At 31.4% G+C, this 12,975-nt stretch overlaps 1 protein-coding gene across 1 annotated transcript; it reads right to left on the minus strand.

The window, feature by feature from the left end:
- Positions 1-1,184: 1,184 nt before the first annotated feature.
- LOC139487558 (thymidine kinase 2, mitochondrial-like) lies at positions 1,185-12,447 on the minus strand. The gene is made up of 11 exons (XM_071272446.1): positions 12,347-12,447; positions 11,818-12,133; positions 10,796-10,854; positions 10,185-10,259; positions 9,517-9,570; positions 8,842-8,931; positions 8,118-8,191; positions 7,654-7,742; positions 7,112-7,191; positions 4,785-4,865; positions 1,185-3,111 (listed from the first exon to the last, which is right to left on the minus strand). The coding sequence occupies exons 2-11, from the start codon at positions 11,999-12,001 to the stop codon at positions 3,028-3,030; spliced, it is 870 nt and encodes a 289-aa protein (XP_071128547.1). The 5' UTR covers positions 12,002-12,133; positions 12,347-12,447; the 3' UTR covers positions 1,185-3,027.
- Positions 12,448-12,975: the final 528 nt, after the last annotated feature.

Raw genomic sequence — 12,975 nt, forward strand, 5'->3', positions numbered from 1 at the left:
ATGAAAAAATTATGTGAATTAAGTTTTTTATCCTACATTGATTATATTACTGTTAACGTTTGTCAGACAAGGATTGACCAATTAACCATCATGAAAATGAGGTCAAATGAGATTTGCTTGACAAGTATATACACCTTACAAGACAAATAAGACAAGCCAGACATCAAACAATTTTCATATGCCAATTGTAGTTGACCTATTGCATACAGTATAAGAACAGATTAAATCACAAAAAAAATAACCAATGAACCATGAAAATAAGATCAATGTCAGATGACACCTGCAAGATGGACATGCATGCCTTACAATCATTCCATACACCAAATATAGACCTATTGCTTGCAGCATCCGAGATATGAACTAAACCACGAAAACTTGACCTTGTTCACAAATCCATGGAATGAGGACAGAGGTGGAGGTCAAGCAAAAACTTGCAAGGTACGTCACTCATACCGAATATATAGATATCAGTTGACTCATACAAGAGGGTTTACTTACTCATATGGGAGAAATTTAAAATACTAAAACTTTTTTTTCAAGTAGTCAAAGCAAGGTCAAGGACAATGGACATATGACCAAGGAAAAATTCATAACATAAGGCATATATATACAGTCTTCTACCTTCTGAAGCTTTTCTGCCATCCCCAGATCACTATCCCTGTAGCACTTCATGAAGCAAATGTGACAGTACTGTATGGTTGGCTATATTCTTCAGATAGTAATCTTAATCCGTAGTGCACATTTGACCTCATTTTTGTTGCTCGTAGAATTGAGCAAGTTATTTTTTTTAAAGTTGAAAGGTGTACATGCCCACGTAAAATGATCTTTATATCATTTACTTTTAAGTATATAAAATTGAGAAAACCTATTACGTATGAATCTTTTTGTTGATATAAGATATGTCCTTTTGGTAAACATGTAACCTTATTAAAATACTGTAAACAGGGAAATGTTCGCGGCAGTTTTATTTTCGCGGTTATGAGTGAAACGCGAAAATAAAACGACCGCGAAAGGTTAAGGGAAAATCTATTTATAAAAGGTCACAGAGAAATCGCGAAATCAAAACGGCGCGAATTAAGATTGTGTTAATAAATCGCGAAATAAAGACAGCGTGAAAATTTCCCGGTTTACAGTAAACTGTTTAGTACAGTTGGGGCATATATGAGAGTAAGATAAACAACAGATATATATAAAATCTTTATTTCCACATTCATGTATAAAAATATCATTGACTATCAATGAATGATTGGGACTAAATCTAGCAGTTGACTTTTAACAGAGTTCAATATTTCAATAATGGTTTGTATGGAGACCATAATGCATGACATTATAAGTTAATATCATCCTCTCTAATATATAAATTGGTCTTTAAAAACATGTCCCCCATACCAGAAGATTTCAAATTTGATAGCATAACTACCATAGTACATCAACCATCTTGCAGATGATGAGGGGTTTTAACGACCTTGACTGGCTATAGAGAGTGGTCTTTACAATGGTGGGTAACCCCCTTGCTAAACAATGGGACCCAATATATATCCCCTGGGTACCAAGTGTTAAGGCTAACCAATTTTAACAATTTTTCATAATATTTCGGGGGTAAATTAAATTTGTATACTTGATAAAATATCTACACAACTATATTTTATAAAATCCTTCAAAAATAATGTTTTAGCTTCATTTACATTTTATATTTAAGTTCTTTAAAATGAGTAATAATAATAATAATAAAAGACAATAGTACATTCATTGCGATTTATGGTTGAAAAGAATGACATCAAAGCTCAGATGACATGGTAAAATGTAAACAAAATTCAGCATCTTTAAATATCAAAATCATCAACAAACAAGTAAAAGAAATCAATAATTGAAAAACAATAAATGAGCTAGTTCTGGCAAAAAAAAGCACCTTTGGTTACAAATAAGATTCTGTTTCTTCATAAAAAATTTGAACACTTTTAAATTATAGCTGACAAAATAATATGTGAGGTATTGAAAAAAATTTTGAACACAACATTATGGCTTCCATCACAGTACCTAAACAGTGTGCTTTTTTTTAAAACTTATATATATTTTGAATCAGCAAGAAGTTTTATTACAATACAATTGGAATTAAAGATGTCAAAATAAGCTTGCAATAAAATTTCACATCATATTGAGGTAGATGAGATTGAACAAAGTGTGACTTCAGATATTTGACAATGTGGGTTAATTTAGCAGTTTATTATTCATATTTGGATACTGTGACAAAAGTACAAGGCAACAAAGGCAGTGGTATAACCCAATGAATAGCTACAATTGAACTTAATACAGCAAACTATTGAGAGTAGTAAATACACAGTAATTACACCACTAGACATTTTAAGACTTGAAGAGATATGACATCAAAGTGAGATCATTTGTAACTTTCGAAACAGTTATGTTTATTCATAACTGCATTGTACTTCAATAAATGCACATAAAAAAAATGTTTTTTGAACTTAAATGCATAACATCTACACCTTGCTAAAAACAATCTACTAAAAATACCATATTAGCTGTCATTTTATAAATATCATTGCTTCACCAAGTTTTTTTTAAATGCCCATGCAAGTTTAAATGCTAAATTAACATTTCATGCAAATAAAAAAAAAAAAAAAAAAAAAAAATTTGTGGTATGTATCTAAACTAAATGGAAGTTAAACATCTGAAGCAGAAATAAAAAAGTGAAATTATTCATTTTCATATGCATGTGTGTCAAGTACCACTTATATTCTTCAATATAAAGATTTTGTTTTTTACATCTTTAAAAGAACATCCAGACATATTTGAATTCTACCCCTATAATACACTAGTCAACTTAATATAAATATTCCAAGGTATTTTCGAAAATAATAAATAATCAAAACATTCACATACATCATTTAACATAACAATCATATTTAACACGATCCACTAACATGATATAGACACTAACACGAAATAACTATTGCACTGCTTGTATACACACATACACACATCTCTCGATCATACACAATTCCACTACTATCAGTGAAATCCACATAAAATTTCTTGTCTCTTATCTTCATACAGCTGTGTTATCTCTGAGTATTCTTTGTTTGCATCAAGCACCTGAAAAGAACGAAATATCAACAGGTATAAACATTAACATCAAATAGATCGTTTCATATAAAAGATGAACTAGTATGTAACAAAACAATTCCATGGCCAGTAGGATAATACTAGATAACAAGAGGCTGTCACAACGACAGCAAACCGGATTTATTAACATTTATTTGTGTCCTGGCAATATCACAAGAACCATTACTGATGAATGGTGAAAGTGAAAATCGTCAATATCAAATCTGACCTCCATTTTGTCATCAGTATCAACATATTAAAATTTGAAAAGCTTAGATTGAATGGTTGGACATGAGTAAATGCAACAACGTGAATGGAAACGCCATTTTTCAATCTTTCAAGAACCATAACTCCTAAACGGTAAAAGTCAAAATCGTCATTATTGAACTTGACCTCTATTTTGTCATCAGTAACAACATATTAAAATTTCAAAAGCTTTGGTTGAATGGTTCATGAGAAAATGCACAGACACGACGGGAAACACCATTTTTCAATCTTTCAAGAACCATAACTCCTGAATGGTAAAAGTCAAAATCGTCATTATTGAACTTGACCTCCATTTTGTCATCAGTAACAGCATATTAAAATTTCAGAAGCTTTGATAGAACAGTTCATGCATAAATGCACGGACACGACTGGAAACTCCATTTTTCAATCTTTCAAGAACCATAACTCCTGAACGGTAAAAGTCAAAATCGTCATTATTGAACTTGACCTCCATTCTGTCATCAGTAACAACATATTAAAATTTGAGAAGCTTTGGTAGAACAGTTCATGCGTAAATGCACGGACACGACTGGAAACTCCATTTTTCAATCTTTCAAGAACCATAACTCCTGAACGGTAAAAGTCAAAATCGCCATTATTCAACTTGACCTTCGTATAGTTGTCAGTAATAACATATTAAAATTTTAAAAGCTTTGGTTGAACGGTTCATGAGTTAATGCACGGACAACATTTGATTGACGCCCGCCCGCCCGCCGTACATTCTCAAATCAATAACCGACATTTTTGTCACAAAAATCCAGTTAAAAATTCAAAGAATTGTCAATAGGAAGCGACTTCACAACAGATCTTAATATGCTTAGATGGTACTACTCAGCATTTACAGCGGCTTCCATTGAGTGTGTAGCCAAAGGTAATATCTCTGGTTAGCTTGCTTGTTAGCTGATCCATGAAGTCAATGTTAGGTAAGGTAAACTACCCTACTTTAAAAATAGACTAGTCCGACAGAAAACCAATCGTTCTGTCTGTTGGACTATGCTACTTCGAAAGGAGGGTAGTATACCTGACAAAATAATGACTTCACGGTTCAGCTAACAAGCAAGCTAACCAAAGACGATATCAGAATGCAAGTTCTTATTATTGCAATAATCATCAAGTCGCAATATTCACATTTATAATAAAATCTCGTAATTAATTCTGAATTTATAGAAATCTAAAGAGATTCTCTTATCCCTTGACAGACTGTTCTATTCAAACATACATGATGCACTTACATTAAAACAAATTTGGGTACGGTAACAATCTTAGAGGCAAATTCAAAATTCCACAGTATTTTACACTGAATTCAAGTTTAGATTTGAAAATTCCTTTCCAGGGTCCTACATAAATTTAATGGAACAGTTTTTAGGTCAAATATATATTCTGTACAAATAACTTACCAGTACAGGGGCAGGAAGTTTAAATTTCTTATGTTGTATCAACCATTCTTCATGTAAGTCATGTAAAGACTGGATTAATTCCTAAAATACAAGTTATAACCTTTATAATGAAGTCATGTAAATTACTACAATAGAAGGCATACTTATTTCTCACTGCAGTGATATTGTTTGCCTCAAATTACTGGAGAATAAAGGCTTTTTTTCCCTGTAGAAGAATCCCAATTTGAAAAAAAATGGCTTAAATTATTCCCCAAAACTGGCCAAAAGACAACTTTTTTCCAAAACAGCGCAGTCTCAGTAGTAATTGTACATGAATGCAAACTATAAACACTCATTTATACATTTTCCATGCCTAAAATGACTATATGTGCAGATTTGAGGGTCTATTTATGTATTATCACTGACAATAAGGGGTCTTATTTCAAAGCAGAGTTTGACTCTTAAAATTCATGGTTTATTCTAAATTTCCCAATTTGATAAAAATTATGCATATTTTCCCAATAAAAAAGGGTAGAGGTAGTTATGAAAAAAGCCAACAATATCACTCACTCACTGTCTTAGATACAAGTTTGATGTAAATAAAATACAAGATCAGCTCCTTCATAACAATATAGTGTTATTTTTCTGTAACAGTTATTTAAATGACAACTGACATGTAGATGCATACACTACCCCAGTAATGAAATATAACAATTTGGTTGTAGATTCAGTTGTCTATCAGTGTTTTCCCTAGGCTATTCATGCATTGCGGTACCGCTACGCATAAAATTTCGGCCGCCATGCTTTTATCATACCCGCTATGCATCCCGCTATGTGTGAAATTTTTATTATCTTATAATATGAAGTGACAATTGGCAACTCTACAGGTGTTTCAAACTCAATGGACTGATAATTGATCATAATTAGATGCAACGCTCTGATTTTACAACCACATTGATTAGATAGAACAACATTCAAGACTTTGATTGCATAATAGAAATCGGTAGTTCAAATTCTTTTAATGATAAATATTATATCCTGATACAGCTTCCAAATATCCTTCCGTGAAAAATAAAAAGTAAACCTTTTGCAGTATAAATTTTACGTTTTGAAATCATATGTTTGACATCGAACTATTTATATCAAACACAGTTAATTAGTTGGAACAAATTGTCAAAGAATACACATCATTGGGTTGAAACATGATGTAACTTTGACCTCCGTAACAGAGTTCAAAAAAATATGGGTCACTGAATAAAGATCGTTTTTGTTTTGATGTCAAAAATTATTTTATTTTTCAAACTGATCTTTCAAACTAGTTTTAATCCAGAAGAAAGTAAAAACATTGCTTGACTGTACCTTAAGTTGAATATCTATCTCCAAATTAAATTAATTAAAGCTGTAATCCATGATCACAAATTGAATGCTTTGTTTACATTTGTTAAAAGCCATGTGCTTTTTGGCGGGAAAATTCGGGAAACCCCTTATTTACAGGAAACAATGAAATTTCATTGTTATTTATAGACAGTAGGAATTTCATTTTGGAAATCATTTTGATTAACTGCTAATATTTATTCATGAAAAAATAATAACTTATTGGGGTGAAACTGATAATACTTTTTTTTTTATTAAAATAGTATGGAAAGGGGGGCTGTTTTTTTTTTTTTTTTTTTTTTTTATTTCAATAAAAAATGTATTACAAATATATAAAGTTCACCAGTCTGAAAATACATGGTTAAATGGATTTTAATTCTGAAAAACTCATGTATATTTAATTACTTTATTATTTCCATCATAATCAGAAACAAGATACATGTATAAGGTATTTTAAACATATATTTTTGGCTTTTATATAAGAACATTCCAGACTATAAATATGCATGTACCTGTAGTTAAAACAAACCTAGTGGAGCCTAAAAGTTCTAAAGGGCCCTTGAAAAAACTTTTGGATCCAGACTGGCCTTGAGAGAAAATATTAAGTATTGTTCCTGACTGTATTGCAGATCTATGTGAAGTTTTAATGCACATCTCATTTCACTCTGAGACTACTATTGTTATAGTAGTCTCAGTTTCACTAGTGTAATAAAAATAATTCTACAAAACAACGACGCTCTCCGCGTTACAAATTCTTCTGAGACCCACCATGCATCAAGAATTTTCTAGGGAAGACACTGTCTATATAATATTTTTCTTCCAAATTATCTATTGATTGAGTTGATATTAATGCCACTCTCAGCACTCTTGGTTATATTGTGACGGCAGGTTTTATTGGTGGAGTAAATGAGTGTACCTGGAGAGAACCAGGAATGAGTTGTGCATTATTATATAAACCTACTAAATCAACTTACAAAAGGAACACAGCATTCCTCTTTCCTGGATCTTTTCTTTATTCTGTTAAAACATACTTGTGGATCAGCCCTGAGGTATACTACAAATTAATCATAAAATCATGAAATTGATTTAAGCAAAAAACATGTCATGCCAGTCCATATCAGTTTAAGTCCTCACATGTAAATATCATACATAAAGAGGCATACAATTGGGTTCAAAATAGTAAAATCATCCACCCCATACCACAGGTTACATAATTATAGGTCTGTTGGTATGGGAGACCCAGAAATATTCATATCATAATTTAACAAAGTTAAAATAACCAGCAATACTTGCATTAGTGAATACAGTGGTTTTTTTTTTTGGCCAGGTCGCATTTCATGCAATAATTTCATCAACCATCAGATGAGACTTGTAAAAAGTGTTCCCGCCTGCAAGAATCACCTCAAAAGGCAAGTTAAATATTTTAAATTTTCCAAAAATTCATCTCAGACATGTAGAGTAAAGACAGATACATAAACAATCAATTTTTACATAAATGACATGAACATATACATACTGATGAGGTCTAATGAAGTATTTTCTCTCTCCATTAAAAAGTCAAACCATCCATTTAAAATACCAAGTTCCATACCATTAATTGTTTTGCTACAAAACATTAAATATTTTAATATAAATTCAATTAGATTGATAATAATATTTTGCTGGAGTTGTCTCGCTCAGTCTTACTTATTGCTGTCATGTTTTATTGACTGTTGATATGTCTTATTTTTGCAATTTTTGTTCTTCTTCAACTCTTGAGTGTTGTTTCAATTTGGTATCTTTTCTTGTAAAACTGAAATTGTGAGTCACAGAATATACTAAGTCTGTATATTATCATTAGCCTTCTACCATGTAAATTACACAGAAACATTGATAAAAGTTTAAGTATGTCATGCTGTCTTGACTTCTTGTCTTCAGTTTCTTATTGTGATTACTAAGTTTGGGTTTGATCAGTGTTAAACAAACATTTAATATGCTTACTTTCTAAAATCATTTTCTACAAAACAATATCTAGTACTATAAAGAGATCTCTCCAGCATTTTTACAGGTTTCATCTGCAAATATAATGACACAATATATATACATTACAATTAAATGTTTGTAGAAAGGCATAAACCAAGTTAAAACACCATTATAGGGAAACAGGAAGTAGGTGTCTGGACATATAAAAAGCGCATACATTACAACTCTTCACCGTTGAGCTGCTGACCTAATTAAGTCATTCTTGTAGTTGTATTTTAGAAGTTCAGTCAAAATAATGAAAGAATTCAAGTTAATTCAAAATAAAGTAGAACTCAAAGTATGGGCAAACAGGAATATTTTTTCACAGGTCTAAATAGTTCTAGCATTGAAACTCATCACAATCAAACTGTTGACAAACCTGGTCATTCTGTTTACAAGTTTCTGAGAAAGATCTTAAAACATACTTGGGACAAACAGACAAGACTAAAACAAGGGTTTCATTATCCTTCACGTTGACAGGTACATTTCCTTATGTAGATGGCACTTTTCAATATATTCTATGAACATCTTATATTAAAATTCCTAAATTCTGGTGGTACTAAGCATAGGAGGGTAAAAGTACAGACACCACCTCCTAATGATAAATGAATGATCTGAGCAAAGCAATAACATGGATTTTTGGTAAAATAATAGAAGATGCAGAATTTACTGAAAGAACATACATTTTATATAAACAACTTACATGAGGTTTGACATGCATTTGTATTCTGGTTAACTGTGCATACAAATTAAAGGTAAAACTCCATCGCTGAGGGTCTTCATACAACAAAGCCTGAAAAAAACATTGTAATACTAAATATTTCTTTCTCTGACACATTATGGTATCTTACACTAAATCTGTTGGATGTGTATCAGTTGATGTTTAATCTCCGAAAGCATGATTAATGTATTTGTTTTGTAATTGGCTTTGATCAACTAGCTTTTAGTATTTTTGAGACTCTTAGATTGCTGTTTTGATTGCACCTTTTTTTTCCCTGATTACTAGTCTCAAATCTGTATGTGCTTATCCCAAGTCAGTAACCAGTAATTTAAAGGTGGTCAGTTGCTTGCTATCTGTCGTATTTGTTGTTAAAATGGAAAAAATTGTCATGCCTGAACCTTTTTAAAAATCTAGTTCAGTTTATGTCTGTTGGAATAGTTGTCTTCTTGGCAATCATACCCAATCTTTTTTAATTTACAAAATTTCAAGACTACCTAAATTGTATGACATGTAATCAGTTGTGTGCTAAAAATTAACCAAATGACTGAAAACTTTTAACAGGAATTATTTGATAAAAAGGAAGCCCTTGGAACCAATTCATGTACAGTTATATAGATGGACTTCTTTTCCTAGTGTTCTGTAGAAGTAAATATTTACCAATGCATTATGTCCTTGTATATTTGTCCACTGTTCTACAGGTTCTCTTATAGCCTGTAAACAAGATATAACCAACATCATAAGCAACTATATATGTAAATGACAAATCAATACATAAAGCAAAATCAAACAAGTGTTGAAAAGGTACTTCATAAAAAGTTAGCACTTGAATTTAGAACCTAGAAAAATGTTCCATGCAACTTAAATTCCATGACTAAAGAAAAGGAAAAAAGCTATATATCTCATCCAAGTGACTAATGTACAATGTCAGGAACCTGATGTTCAGTGGTTGTCATTTGTTGATGTGGTTCATACAGGTTTCTCTTTTTTTATATAGATTAGACCTTTGGTTTCCCTCCGATTGAATGGTTTTACACTAGTTATTTCTGAGGCCCTTAATAGCTTGCTGTTCAGTGTGAGCCAAGGCTCTGTGTTGAAGACAGTACTTTGACCTATAATGGTTTACTTCTACAAATTGTGACTCGGAAGGAGAGTTGATTCATTGGCACTCATACCATATACTTATATCCAAGTAATTAAACAAGAGTACATTTCCATCACTACATCTTGTTTCTTACAAAGAACATAAATTTCATAAATTAGATAATATGAACAAAATATATAATTCCTATCTGTTCAAAAAATGTTGGTTTTATAACTAGTCTTACCTCAACGTTAGGAGAAGACCTGAAATACTCCAACAATGTAGTCTTCCCACAGCCGATATTACCCTCTACTGAGACCTACAAAATAAATATGCATACAATCTACTGCTAACTTTTTTGTAATAAAACTGTCTATCCACACAAGTGTTTATCCAAAAACTAGTTTTTACTCAGACCAATAGCGATGCTACATTTAAGAGGAAAAGATTGTAACTAAATCTATCCAAAGTTTTGTGTTTAAGTTGACTAAATGCCTTTTATTTTGACAAGGGCTAATTTCAAAGATGCAACTTGAATATGACTTGTACTTTGTAGTTAATTAATGTTATGACAATGGATGTGGCATTTGTGAATAATCAGGTATTATTTCAAAAATATTTTTAAAGGGAAGGGGGCTAGAATTTGATGTTGAAATATTGTACAACCACTTTACTTGTCTACATAAACATCTATTTGGCTTAAGCTTCTGTTTTGTTTCATTGGGTTGTTAAGTCAATTGTCATTGATGAACACCTCACTTTTAATCCAGTGTCTACAAGTATCAAATTGTGTGGACCGAAAAGACTTCCTGTTCTGCTGATTTTATTGGCCATGAAAAAATTCTTGATACTTACTGTATACTTTTTCCCTTTTGGAAGCAAGGCTCCTATGTCGTTCAGTGTGTTTCCCATGACTGTAAAATAACATTTATACATGTATAATGTTTATTCCATAGGTACCTAATTCCAACAGAACAGTAGTTACACATTTTGGAAGTGGAAATCCCTACATTTTGGTCATATGGCCTGTGGAAGCCACTCGACAGTTACATAAATGATTAACTGAATCTCTGAACTGGTGTATACTAATGCATTATGATATAATCAGTTTATTGATTTATAGTTTTTCAATTCTTTACTGTTACAAGGGACGTCTCCTAAGTTCTAACATTTTACTCAAATCCAGACCTAAATGATACAGGAAAAGATTTCTGCACAGATGCAGAAAAATAAAAAAAAGTTAAATCATTCAGAGTTCATTAGTTGTAGTATTAGAAGATTATATTTTTTTTTTCTTTTCTACTGTAATTGGGGACTTTTAAAAATAAAATCAAAAGTACCTGGCAAGTGTATAAAGTGTGATACACTGATTGCATCAGAAAAAAAAACCCAAAAGGTTACATTTTTTATTACTCTGCAAATTTTATGTAATATTGAAAGTAATGGAATTTCATAATTACATAGCAAAGGTAATGAAAGGGGGGGCACTCCAGTCACGCTTCAGTGATTCCCTATATATTTAACCAAATTTTCCCCACAAAAATGGGGGGGAGGGGTCGACCCCCAGGCCCCCCTGGATCTGTATATGCATAAAAGACTATAGTCTATATATAATTTTAGTTCTAAAAAAATTTCTAATTATTAAAATGAACAAAACTTCAAAAGCTTGAATGTTCAAATCAAATTCTTCAGCTTTAAAAGACAAAACTATGGTACAAACTAAGTGCAGATTCAGGGTTTTAAAAATGTGGTCTACTAGCAATCTATAAAAAAAAAAGACAAAGGCCAGGGTGTTGTGAAAATGAAATAGAAATATATCATAAAAAAAAGAAACAAGAATGGATTATAATATTTTTTTGTAGTTAACATATACATACCATTACTGTCGATCTGTTTCAGTGGTTTTCTTCCCAACATTTTATCTTTATCTTTCTTTCCCAGATTTTTTTTCCGTCCTGTCCAACTTTGCGATCGGGCGCTTTGAAGTTTCCCACCAAAAGATCGCATTAAATTAGCCGCGCTATTAAAGAGTCTCTGTTGATTGGACAATATCGACAACATAACCTTTGATCATACAGACATCTACCGGTGACCCCAAAGAAAGTAAACATTAGCACTAATCACTTGTTGATGTAACATTACTCCAGTTGACATCGCTTTTCTGTTTTATAATGCGACTGCTTATATTCTATTCTGAAAATAAATAAAGTATGATTTCAAAGTCTTCAAAAATTAGAAAGTTGACTCTTGAAAACCGTCAAACGTGCACAGCCCGTCACTTCTTAAAATGAGCTCTTCATTCCATTCTTCATTTGCTTGCAAGAAAAAATACAGATTTTGTTTTCACTGTAAAAAAAAAATCGTTACCACGCTATAAATATATTATTCCAGGTCGAATGTAACAACCTCTAGAAATTATATATCGTCAGCATGCTTTCTCTTAACTGGATTCCTATTCAACTTTTCCTTTTATCCGTGCTGGTGTAGCACATAATTTTCTATGTGGGAAACCAGTAACGGTGCTATATAGATATATGCCCTGCAAATTTGACCAACCTATTAGATAAATAAACGTTAAAAAATAAAGTGTATTAACTAAGTTTTAACAGACACATTATGTATATTAGTTAACGTTGACCAATGGAATACCTCTAGGATCTGTTTTTTTTTCGAGGTAGGAATAAGAATAAGAATTTTATTAGTATAAAATCCAAACAATAGGATTGTTACTAAAATATACAACAAAAACAAACAAACAGACAGTGGCATATTAAATACAAAACGATAGTCATTAAACACTACAAACATGTAGCATTGAAAGAAAAACAAAAACATAGATTATTAGTATTAATTATAATACTATTTTTGACAGCATGCCTCCTCTTTAAAATTATCAATTAAAATATTATGCTTATGTTACAAAAAATATGTTATAATATATATAACATTATAAGTTGAGCCATCAATTACACAGTTCATATATTGACATTATAATTGTTTCTTTCATTGTACATTTCACTTATGCAGTTAACAAT

Source organism: Mytilus edulis, chromosome 9, assembly GCF_963676685.1.
Source record: "Mytilus edulis chromosome 9, xbMytEdul2.2, whole genome shotgun sequence".
NCBI classification, from domain to species: Eukaryota; Metazoa; Mollusca; class Bivalvia; order Mytilida; family Mytilidae; genus Mytilus; species Mytilus edulis.

What these genes read in the sequence shown, in the direction of transcription:
- LOC139487558 (XM_071272446.1), bottom strand. Translation starts at nt 12,001, where the DNA reads ATGTTGTCGATATTGTCCAATCAACAGAGACTCTTTAATAGCGCGGCT. An exon ending in GAAACAGATCGACAGTAATG is followed by an intron (nt 10,855 to 11,817) that starts GTATGTATATGT and finishes GTTATTTTACAG; the next exon opens with TCATGGGAAACACACTGAAC. An exon ending in AACTTCCTGCCCCTGTACTG is followed by an intron (nt 3,112 to 4,784) that starts GTAAGTTATTTG and finishes CGTTCTTTTCAG; the next exon opens with GTGCTTGATGCAAACAAAGA.